The sequence below is a fragment of the Thalassophryne amazonica genome, chromosome 3, assembly GCF_902500255.1.
Source record: "Thalassophryne amazonica chromosome 3, fThaAma1.1, whole genome shotgun sequence".
NCBI lineage: Eukaryota > Metazoa > Chordata > Actinopteri > Batrachoidiformes > Batrachoididae > Thalassophryne > Thalassophryne amazonica.
Genome location: NC_047105.1, coordinates 147421114 through 147434170, shown reverse-complemented (window position 1 = coordinate 147434170; position 13057 = coordinate 147421114). Strand labels below are relative to the sequence as shown.

The 13057-nt window shown below is 41.1% G+C and overlaps 1 protein-coding gene across 1 annotated transcript in view; it reads right to left on the bottom strand.

The window, feature by feature from the left end:
- Window positions 1-13057, bottom strand: part of LOC117507690 (calcium-dependent secretion activator 1-like) — a 547099-nt gene that overhangs the window by 146023 nt on the left and 388019 nt on the right. The window contains 1 exon segment of the mRNA XM_034167504.1: window positions 3176-3317. Within this exon segment, the coding sequence (XP_034023395.1) occupies window positions 3176-3317 (142 nt within the window).

The window sequence follows — 13057 nt, the reverse complement described above, 5'->3', positions numbered from 1 at the left end:
AAGCAAAGCATCCCACACTACCAAGAGGTGTGAAACACACCGCATGACCACAGTATCCCTCACTACCAAGAGGCGTGACACAAACCACAGGAGCAAATTATCCGTCACTACCAAGAGACGTGACACAAACCACAGAAGCAAAGCATCCCTCACTACAAAGAGGTGTGAAACACACCGCATGACCACAGTATCCCTCACTCCCAAGAGGCGTGAAACACACCGCATGACCACAGTATCCCTCACTAACAAGAGGTGTGAAACACACCGCATGACCACAGTATCCCTCACTACCAAGAGGCGTGAAACACACTGCATGACCACAGTATCCCTCACTACCAAGAGGTGTGAAACACACCGCATGACCACAGTATCCCTCACTACCAAGAGGTGTGAAACACACCGCATGACCACAGTATCCCTCACTACAAAGAGGTGTGAAACACACCGCATGACCACAGTATCCCTCACTCCCAAGAGGCGTGAAACACACCGCATGACCACAGTATCCCTCACTAACAAGAGGTGTGAAACACACCGCATGACCACAGTATCCCTCACTACCAAGAGGCGTGAAACACACCGCATGACCACAGTATCCCTCACTACCAAGAGGCGTGAAACACACCGCATGACCACAGTATCCCTCACTACCAAGAGGCGTGAAACACACCGCATGACCACAATATCCCTCACTACCAAGAGGTGTGAAACACACCGCATGACCACAGTATCCCTCACTACCAAGAGGTGTGAAACACACCGCATGACCACAGTATCCCTCACTACCAAGAGGTGTGAAACACACCGCATGACCACAGTATCCCTCACTACCAAGAGGTGTGAATCACACCGCATGACCACAGTATCCCTCACTACCAAGAGGCGTGACACAAACCACAGGAGCAAATTATCCGTCACTACCAAGAGACGTGAACCATACCACAGAAGCAAAGCATCCCTCACTACCAAGAGGTGTGAAACACACCGCATGACCACAGTATCCCTCACTACCAAGAGGCGTGAAACACACCGCATGACCACAGTATCCCTCACTACCAAGAGGCGTGAAACACACCGCATGACCACAGTATCCCTCACTACCAAGAGGTGTGAAACACACCGCATGACCACAGTATCCCTCACTACCAAGAGGCGTGAAACACACCGCATGACCACAGTATCCCTCACTACCAAGAGGCGTTGAACACAAGACAGGAGCAAAGTATCCCTCACAACCAAGACGTGTGAAACACACTGCATGACCACAGTATCCCTCACAACCAAGACGTGTGAAACACACCGCATGACCACAGTATCCCTCACTACCAAGAGGCGTGAAACACACCGCATGACCACAGTATCCCTCACTACCAAGAGGCGTGAAACACACCGCATGACCACAGTATCCCTCACTACCAAGAGGCGTTGAACACAAGACAGGAGCAAAGTATCCCTCACAACCAAGACGTGTGAAACACACTGCATGACCACAGTATCCCTCACAACCAAGACGTGTGAAACACACCGCATGACCACAGTATCCCTCACTACCAAGAGGCGTGACACAAACCACAAGAGCAAAGTATCCCTCACAACCAAGAGGCGTGACACAAACCACAAGAGCAAAGTATCCCTCACAACCAAGAGGCGTGACACAAACCACAAGAGCAAAGTATCCCTCACTACCAAGAGGTGTGAAACACACCGCATGACCACAGTATCCCTCACTACCAAGAGGTGTGAATCACACCGCATGACCACAGTATCCCTCACTACCAAGAGGCGTGACACAAACCACAGGAGCAAATTATCCGTCACTACCAAGAGACGTGAACCATACCACAGAAGCAAAGCATCCCTCACTACCAAGAGGTGTGAAACACACCGCATGACCACAGTATCCCTCACTACCAAGAGGCGTGAAACACACCGCATGACCACAGTATCCCTCACTACCAAGAGGCGTGAAACACACCGCATGACCACAGTATCCCTCACTACCAAGAGGTGTGAAACACACCGCATGACCACAGTATCCCTCACTACCAAGAGGCGTGAAACACACCGCATGACCACAGTATCCCTCACTACCAAGAGGCGTTGAACACAAGACAGGAGCAAAGTATCCCTCACAACCAAGACGTGTGAAACACACTGCATGACCACAGTATCCCTCACAACCAAGACGTGTGAAACACACCGCATGACCACAGTATCCCTCACTACCAAGAGGCGTGACACAAACCACAAGAGCAAAGTATCCCTCACAACCAAGAGGCGTGACACAAACCACAAGAGCAAAGCATCCCTCACAACCAAGAGGCGTGACACAAACCACAAGAGCAAAGCATCCCTCACTACCAAGAGGTGTGAAACACACCGCATGACCACAGTATCCCTCACTACCAAGAGGTGTGAAACACACCGCATGACCACAGTATCCCTCACTACCAAGAGGCGTGAAACACACCGCATGACCACAGTATCACTCACTACCAAGACGAGTGAAACACACTGCATGACCACAGTATCCCTCACTACCAAGCGGCGTGAAACACACTGCATGACCACAGTATCCCTCACTACCAAGAGGTGTGAAACACACCGCATGACCACAGTATCCCTCACTACCAAGAGGCGTGAAACACACTGCATGACCACAGTATCCCTCACTACCAAGACGAGTGAAACACACCGCATGACCACAGTATCCCTCACTACCAAGCGGCGTGAAACACACCGCATGACCACAGTATCCCTCACTACCAAGAGGTGTGAAACACACCGCATGACCACAGTATCCCTCACTACCAAGGGGCGTGAAACACACCGCATGACCACAGTATCCCTCACTACCAAGACGAGTGAAACACACCGCATGACCACAGTATCACTCCCTACCAAGAGGAGTGAAACACACGACAGGACCAAAGGATCCGTCACTACAAAGAGGCAAGAAAGACACCACAAGAGCAAAGTATCCCTCACAATCAAGAGGAGTGAAACATACCACAGGAGCAAAGTAAAACATACACACTCTCAATAAAAAAGTACAGTAAAATAAATAGTGACTGTAGAATACTTCTCTAAATGAGATCTCACAACTTTACAAATTAATCAGTCATGAATGTGGTCACATGTCGAGACGGACAAACGGGTGTTAAAGTCTACTGACTTGACAGGTTCCCAGGATTCCCTCTCAAAGCCTCTGTGGATGGACTGAGCAATGGAGGACTCCATCAGGTCCACGTACCGCACCACCAGCGGGGCATACAGGTCCTGCAGGTGTTTATGGAACTTCCCGTTGCACAGGGTGTCTGAGAGGAAAGACAAGAGATGATGCACACAGAGTTCAGTCCAAAGATGGCGCGGACACAAAATCGTTGCTTCAGGGAACACAAGTCCTGCCACAGAACTCAGAAGATGATTCTGACGACTTCAGGCCCAGCCACCTGATTTAGGTGCACAGGACAAAACAACACATGGCAGGACTTTAACTGCCTGACGCCAGAGTTTATTGACACGCTGACTGTCCATCACACAAACACCCAAGAACCCGCTGTAGATATGTGAAAAAAATTGACTGAAACCTGCGTTCCAACATACCAGAAAGACTGTGAAACTCTATTGAAACCTGCATTCCAACATACAACCCCTGGCAAAAATTATGGAATCACCGGCCTCAGAGGATGTTCATTCAGTTGTTTAATTTTGTAGGAAAAAAGCAGATCACAGACATGACACAAACTAAAGTCATTTCAAATGGCAACTTTCTGGCTTTAAGAAACACTATAAGAAATCAAGAAAAAAAGATTGTGGCAGTCAGTAACGGTTACTTTTTTAGACCAAGCAGAGGGAAAAAATTATGGAATCACCCTGTAAATTTTCATCCCCAAAACTAACACCTGCATCATATTAGATCTGCTCATTGACATTGACCCTATGTGTCTTTTTGCAAGGAATGTTTTTGCAGTTTTTGCTCTATAACAAGATGCATTATCATCTTGAAAAATGATTTCATCATCCGCAAACATCCTTTCAATTGTCCAAAATATCAACATAAACTTGTGCATTTATTGATGATGTAATGACAGCCATCTCCCCAGTGCCTTTACCTGACATGCAGCTCCATATCATCAATGACTGTGGAAATTTACATGTTCTCTTCAGGCAGTCATCTTTATAAATCTCATTGGAAAGGCACCAAACAAATGTTCCAGCATCATCACCTTGCCCAATGCAGATTCGAGATTCATCACTGAATATGACTTTCATCCAGTCATCCACAGTCCACAATTTCTTTTCCTTAGCCCATTGTAACCTTGTTTTTTTCTGTTTAGGTGTTAATGATGCCTTTAATTTAGCTTTTCTGTATGTAAATCCCATTTCCTTTAGGCGGTTTCTTACAGTTCGGTCACAGACGTTGACTCCAGTTTCCTCCCATTCGTTCCTCATTTGTTTTGTTGTACATTTTTCGATTTTTGAGACATATTGCTTTAAGTTTAATGTCTTGACGCTTTGATGTCTTCCTTGGTCTACCAGTATGTTTGCCTTTAACAACCTTCCCATGTTGTTTGTATTTGGTCCAGAGTTTAGACACAGCTGACTGTGAACAACCAACATCTTTTGCAACATTGTGTGATGTTTTACTCTCTTTTAAGAGTTTGATAATCCTCTCCTTTGTTTCAATTGACATCTCTCGTGTTGGAGCCATGATTCATGTCAGTCCACTTGGTGCAACAGCTCTCCAAGGTGTGTTCACTCCTTTTTAGATGCAGACTAACGAGCAGATCTGATATGATGCAGGTGTTAGTTTTGGGGATGAAAATTTACAGGGTGATTCCATAATTTTTACCTCAGAATTGAGTGATTCCATATTTTTTTCCTCTGCTTGGTCTAAAAAAGTAACCGTTACTGACTGCCACAATCTTTTTTTCTTGATTTCTTATAGTGTTTCTTAAAGCCAGAAAGTTGCCATTTGAAATGGCTTTAGTTTTGTGTCATGTCTGTGATCTGCTTTTTTTCTACAAAATTAAACAACTGAATGAACATCCTCCAAGGCCGGTGATTCCATAATTTTTGCCAGGGGTACCAGAAACAAAACCTGCATTCCAAAATACCAGAAACACTGAAAAGATACTGAAACGTGCATTCCAACATACCAGAAACACTGTGAAAATCTACTGAAACCTGCATTCAAACATACCAGAAACAAAACCTGCATTCAAACATACCAGAAACAAAACCTGCATTCCAAAATACCAGAAACACTGAAAATCTACTGAAACCTGCATTCCAACATACCAGAAACACAGTGAAACTCTATTGAAACCTGCATTCCAACATACCAGAAACACTGAAAATGTACTGAAACCTACATTCCAACATACCAGAAACACTGAAAATCTACTGAAACCTGCATTCCAACATACAAGAAACACTGAAAATGTACTGAAACCTACATTCCAACATACAAGAAACACTGAAAATGTACTGAAACCTGCATTCCAACATACCAGAAACACTGAAAATGTACTGAAACCTACATTCCAACATACAAGAAACACTGAAAATCTACTGAAACCTGCATTCCAACGTACCAGAAACACTGAAAATGTACTGAAACCTGCATTCCAACATACCAGAAACACTGAAAATGTACTGAAACCTACATTCCAACATACAAGAAACACTGAAAATCTACTGAAACCTGCATTCCAACGTACCAGAAAGACTGTGAAAATCTACTGAAACCTGCATTCCAACATACAAGAAACATTGAAAATCTAAAGAAACCTGCATTCCAACATACAAGAAACACTGAAAATCTACTGAAACCTGCATTCCAACATACCAGAAACACTGAAAATCTACTGAAACCTGCATTCCAACATACCAGAAACACTGAAAATCTACTGAAACCAGGATTCCAACATATCAGAAAGACTGTGAAATTCTATTGAAACCTACATTCCAACATACCAGCAACACTGAAAATCTACTAAAACCTGCATTCCAACATACCAGAAACACTGAAAATCTACTGAAACCTGCATTCCAACATACCAGAAACACTGAAAATCTACTGAAACCTGCATTCCAACATACCAGAAACACTGAAAATCTACTGAAACCTGCATTCCAACATACCAGAAACACTGAAAATCTACTGAAACCTGCATTCCAACATACCAGAAACACTGTGAAAATCTACTGAAACCTGCATTCCAACATACCAGAAACACTGTGAAAATCTACTGAAACCTGCATTCCAACATACCAGAAAGACTGTGAAAATCTACTGAAACCTGCATTCCAACATACCAGAAACACTGTGAAAATCTACTGAAACCTGCATTCCAACATACCAGAAACACTGTGAAAATCTACTGAAACCTGCATTCCAACATACCAGAAACCCTGTGAAAATCTACTGAAACCTGCATTCTAACATACCAGAAAGACTGTGAAAATCTACTGAAACCTGCATTCCAACATACCAGAAAGACTGTGAAAGTCTACTGAAAGCTGCATTCCAACATACCAGAAAGACTGTGAAAATCTACTGAAACCTACATTCCAACATACCAGAAACACTGAAAATCTATTGAAACCTGCATTCCAACATACCAGAAACACTGAAAATCTACTGAAACCTGCATTCCAACATACCAGAAAGACTGTGAAAATCTACTGAAACCTGCATTCCAACATACCAGAAACACTGAAAATCTATTGAAACCTGCATTCCAACATACCAGAAAGACTGTGAAAATCTAATGAAACCTGCATTCCAACATACCAGAAACCCTGTGAAAATCTACTGAAACCTGCATTCCAACATACCAGAAACACTGTGAAAATCTACTGAAACCTGGATTCCAACATACCAGAAAGACTGTGAAAATCTAATGAAACCTGCATTCCAACATACCAGAAACCCTGTGAAAATCTACTGAAACCTGCATTCCAACATACCAGAAACCCTGTGAAAATCTACTGAAACCTGCATTCCAACATACCAGAAACACTGAAAATCTATTGAAACCTGCATTCCAACATACCAGAAAGACTGAAAATCTAATGAAACCTGCATTCCAACATACCAGAAACCCTGTGAAAATCTACTGAAACCTGCATTCCAACATACCAGAAACACTGAAAATCTATTGAAACCTGCATTCCAACATACCAGAAACCCTGTGAAAATCTACTGAAACCTGCATTCAAACATACCAGAAACACTGTGAAAATCTACTGAAACCTGGATTCCAACATACCAGAAAGACTGTGAAAATCTAATGAAACCTGCATTCCAACATACCAGAAACACTGTGAAAATCTACTGAAACCTGCATTCCAACATACCAGAAACACTGAAAATCTACTGAAACCTGCATTCCAACATACCAGAAACACTGTGAAAATCTACTGAAACCTGCATTCCAACATACCAGAAACACTGTGAAAATCTACTGAAACCTGCATTCCAACATACCAGAAACACTGAAAATCTACTGAAACCTGCATTCCAACATACCAGAAAGACTGTGAAAATCTACTTGAAACCTACATTCCAACATACCAGAAAGACTGAAAATCTACTGAAACCTACATTCCAACATACCAGAAACACTGAAAATCTACTGAAACCTGCATTCCAACATACCAGAAACACTGTGAAAATCTACTGAAACCTACATTCCAACATACCAGAAACACTGAAAATCTACTGAAACCTGCATTCCAACATACCAGAAACACTGAAAATCTACTGAAACCTGCATTCCAACATACCAGAAACACTGAAAATGTACTGAAACCTGCATTCCAACATACCAGAAACACTGAAAATCTATTGAAACCTGCATTCCAACATACCAGAAACACTGAAAAGCTACTGAAACGTGTATTCCGACATACCAGAAACACTGAAAAGCTACTGAAACGTGTATTCCGACATACCAGAAACACTGTGAAAATCTACTGAAACCTGCATTCCAACATAACAGAAAGACTGAAAATCAACTGAAACCTGCATTCCAACATACCAGAAACACTGAAAAGCTACTGAAACGTGTATTCTGACATACCAGAAACACTGTGAAAATCTACTGAAACCTGCATTCCAACATACCAGAAACATTGAAAATGTACTGAAACCTGGATTCCAACATACCAGAAAGACTGTGAAAATCTAATGAAACCTGCATTCCAACATAACAGAAACAAAACCTGCATTCAAACATACCAGAAACACTGAAAAGCTACTGAAAAGTGCATACCAACATAACAGAAAGACTGTGAAAATCTACTGAAACCTGCATTCCAACATACCAGAAAGACTGAAAATCTACTGAAACCTGCATTCCAACATACCAGAAAGACTGTGAAATTCTATTGAAACCTACATTCCAACATACCAGCAACACTGAAAATCTACTAAAACCTGCATTCCAACATTCCAGAAACACTGTGAAAATCTACTGAAACCTGCATTCCAACATACCAGAAACACTGTGAAAATCTACTGAAACCTGCATTCCAACATACCAGAAACACTGATAATCTACTGAAACCTGCATTCCAACATACCAGAAACACTGAAAATCTACTGAAACCTGGATTCCAACATATCAGAAAGACTGTGAAATTCTATTGAAACCTACATTCCAACATACCAGCAACACTGAAAATCTACTGAAACCTGCATTCCAACATACCAGAAACACTGAAAATCTACTGAAACCTGCATTACAACATACCAGAAACACTGAAAATCTACTGAAACCTGCATTCCAACATACCAGAAACACTGAAAATCTATTGAAACCTGCATTCCAACATACCAGAAAGACTGTGAAAATCTAATGAAACCTGCATTCCAACATACCAGAAACCCTGTGAAAATCTACTGAAACCTGCATTCCAACATACCAGAAACACTGTGAAAATCTACTGAAACCTGGATTCCAACATACCAGAAAGACTGTGAAAATCTAATGAAACCTGCATTCCAACATACCAGAAACCCTGTGAAAATCTACTGAAACCTGCATTCCAACATACCAGAAACCCTGTGAAAATCTACTGAAACCTGCATTCCAACATACCAGAAACCCTGTGAAAATCTACTGAAACCTGCATTCTAACATACCAGAAAGACTGTGAAAATCTACTGAAACCTGCATTCCAACATACCAGAAAGACTGTGAAAGTCTATTGAAAGCTGCATTCCAACATACCAGAAAGACTGTGAAACTCTATTGAAACCTACATTCCAACATACCAGAAACACTGAAAATCTATTGAAACCTGCATTCCAACATACCAGAAACACTGAAAATCTATTGAAACCTGCATTCCAACATACCAGAAAGACTGTGAAAATCTAATGAAACCTGCATTCTAACATACCAGAAACACTGAAAATCTATTGAAACCTGCATTCCAACATACCAGAAAGACTGTGAAAATCTAATGAAACCTGCATTCCAACATACCAGAAACCCTGTGAAAATCTACTGAAACCTGCATTCCAACATACCAGAAACACTGTGAAAATCTACTGAAACCTGGATTCCAACATACCAGAAAGACTGTGAAAATCTAATGAAACCTGCATTCCAACATACCAGAAACCCTGTGAAAATCTACTGAAACCTGCATTCCAACATACCAGAAACCCTGTGAAAATCTACTGAAACCTGCATTCCAACATACCAGAAACACTGAAAATCTATTGAAACCTGCATTCCAACATACCAGAAAGACTGAAAATCTAATGAAACCTGCATTCCAACATACCAGAAACCCTGTGAAAATCTACTGAAACCTGCATTCCAACATACCAGAAACACTGAAAATCTATTGAAACCTGCATTCCAACATACCAGAAACCCTGTGAAAATCTACTGAAACCTGCATTCAAACATACCAGAAACACTGTGAAAATCTACTGAAACCTGGATTCCAACATACCAGAAAGACTGTGAAAATCTAATGAAACCTGCATTCCAACATACCAGAAACCCTGTGAAAATCTACTGAAACCTGCATTCCAACATACCAGAAACCCTGTGAAAATCTACTGAAACCTGCATTCCAACATACCAGAAACCCTGTGAAAATCTACTGAAACCTGCATTCCAACATACCAGAAAGACTGTGAAAATCTACTGAAACCTGCATTCCAACATACCAGAAAGACTGTGAAAGTCTATTGAAAGCTGCATTCCAACATACCAGAAAGACTGTGAAAGTCTATTGAAACCTACATTCCAACATACCAGAAAGACTGTGAAAATCTAATGAAACCTACATTCCAACATACCAGAAACCCTCTGAAAATCTACTGAAACCTGCATTCCAACATACCAGAAACACTGTGAAAATCTACTGAAACCTGCATTTCAACATACCAGAAACACTGAAAATCTACTGAAACCTGCATTCCAACATACCAGAAACACTGAAAATCTACTGAAACCTGCATTCCAACATACCAGAAAGACTGTGAAAATCTATTGAAACCTACATTCCAACATACCAGAAAGACTGTGAAAATCTACTGAAACCTGCATTCCAACATACCAGAAACCCTCTGAAAATCTACTGAAACCTGCATTCCAACATACCAGAAACACTGAAAATCTATTGAAACCTGCATTCCAACATACCAGAAACACTGAAAAGCTACTGAAACGTGTATTCCGACATACCAGAAACACTGAAAATCTACTGAAACCTGTATTCCAACATACCAGAAACACTGTGAAAATCTACTGAAACCTGCATTCCAACATACCAGAAAGACTGAAAATCAACTGAAACCTGCATTCCAACATACCAGAAACACTGAAAAGCTACTGAAACGTGTATTCCGACATACCAGAAACACTGTGAAAATCTACTGAAACCTGCATTCCAACATACCAGAAACATTGAAAATGTACTGAAACCTGGATTCCAACATACCAGAAAGACTGTGAAAATCTAATGAAACCTGCATTCCAACATAACAGAAACAAAACCTGCATTCAAACATACCAGAAACACTGAAAAGCTACTGAAAAGTGCATACCAACATACCAGAAACACTGTGAAAATCTACTGAAACCTGCATTCCAACATAACAGAAAGACTGAAAATCAACTGAAACCTGCATTCCAACATACCAGAAAGACTGTGAAATTCTATTGAAACCTACATTCCAACATACCAGCAACACTGAAAATCTACTAAAACCTGCATTCCAACATTCCAGAAACACTGTGAAAATCTACTGAAACCTGCATTCCAACATACCAGAAACACTGTGAAAATCTACTGAAAGCTGCATTCCAACATACCAGAAACACTGATAATCTACTGAAACCTGCATTCCAACATACCAGAAACACTGAAAATCTACTGAAACCTGGATTCCAACATATCAGAAAGACTGTGAAATTCTATTGAAACCTACATTCCAACATACCAGCAACACTGAAAATCTACTAAAACCTGCATTCCAACATACCAGAAACACTGAAAATCTACTGAAACCTGCATTACAACATACCAGAAACACTGAAAATCTACTGAAACCTGCATTCCAACATACCAGAAACACTGAAAATCTAATGAAACCTGCATTCCAACATACCAGAAACCCTGTGAAAATCTACTGAAACCTGCATTCCAACATACCAGAAACACTGTGAAAATCTACTGAAACCTGGATTCCAACATACCAGAAAGACTGTGAAAATCTAATGAAACCTGCATTCCAACATACCAGAAACCCTGTGAAAATCTACTGAAACCTGCATTCCCAACATACCAGAAACCCTGTGAAAATCTACTGAACCTGCATTCCAACATACCAGAACCCTGGAAAATCTACTGAAACCTGCATTCCAACATACCAGAAAGACTGTGAAAATCTATTGAAACCTGCATTCCAACATACCAGAAAGACTGTGAAAATCTACTGAAACCTGCATTCCAACATACCAGAAAGACTGTGAAACTCTATTGAAACCTGCATTCCAACATACCAGAAACAAAACCTGCATTCCAACATACCAGAAACACTGAAAATCTAATTGAAACCTGCATTCCACACTACCAGAAACACTGTAAAATCGAATGAACCTGCATTCCAACATACCAGAACACTGAAAATCTAATGAAACCTGCATTCCAACATACCAGAAACCCTGTGAAAATCTAATGAAACCTGCATTCCAACATACCAGAAACCCTCTGAAAATCTACTGAAACGTGCATTCCAACATACCAGAAACACTGAAAATCTACTGAAACATGCATTCCAACATACCAGAAACACTGTGAAACTCTATTGAAACCTGCATTCCAACATACCAGAAACCCTCTGAAAATCTACTGAAACGTGCATTCCAACATACCAGAAAGACTGTGAAACTCTATTGAAACCTGGATTCCAACATTCCAGAAACACTGAAAATCTACTGAAACGTGCATTCCAACATACCAGAAACACTGAAAATCTACTGAAACATGCATTCCAACATACCAGAAAGACTGTGAAACTCTACTGAAACCTGCATTCCAACATACCAGAAACACTGAAACTCTACTGAAACCTGCATTCCAACATACCAGAAAGACTGTGAAAATCTACTGAAACGTGCATTCCAACATACCAGAAACCCTCTGAAAATCTACTGAAACCTGCATTCCAACATACCAGAAAGACTGAAAATCTAATGAAACCTGCATTACAACATACCAGAAACACTGAAAATCTACTGAAACCTGCATTCCAACATACCAGAAACACTGAAAATCTATTGAAACCTGCATTCCAACATACCAGAAAGACTGAAAATCTAATGAAACCTGCATTCCAACATACCAGAAACCCTCTGAAAATCTACTGAAACCTGCATTCCAACATAGCAGAAAGACTGTGAAAATCTACTGAAACCTGCATTCCAACATACCAGAAACACTGAAAATCTACTGAAACCTGCATTCCAACATACCAGAAACACTGAAAATCTACTGAAACCTGCATTCCAACATACCA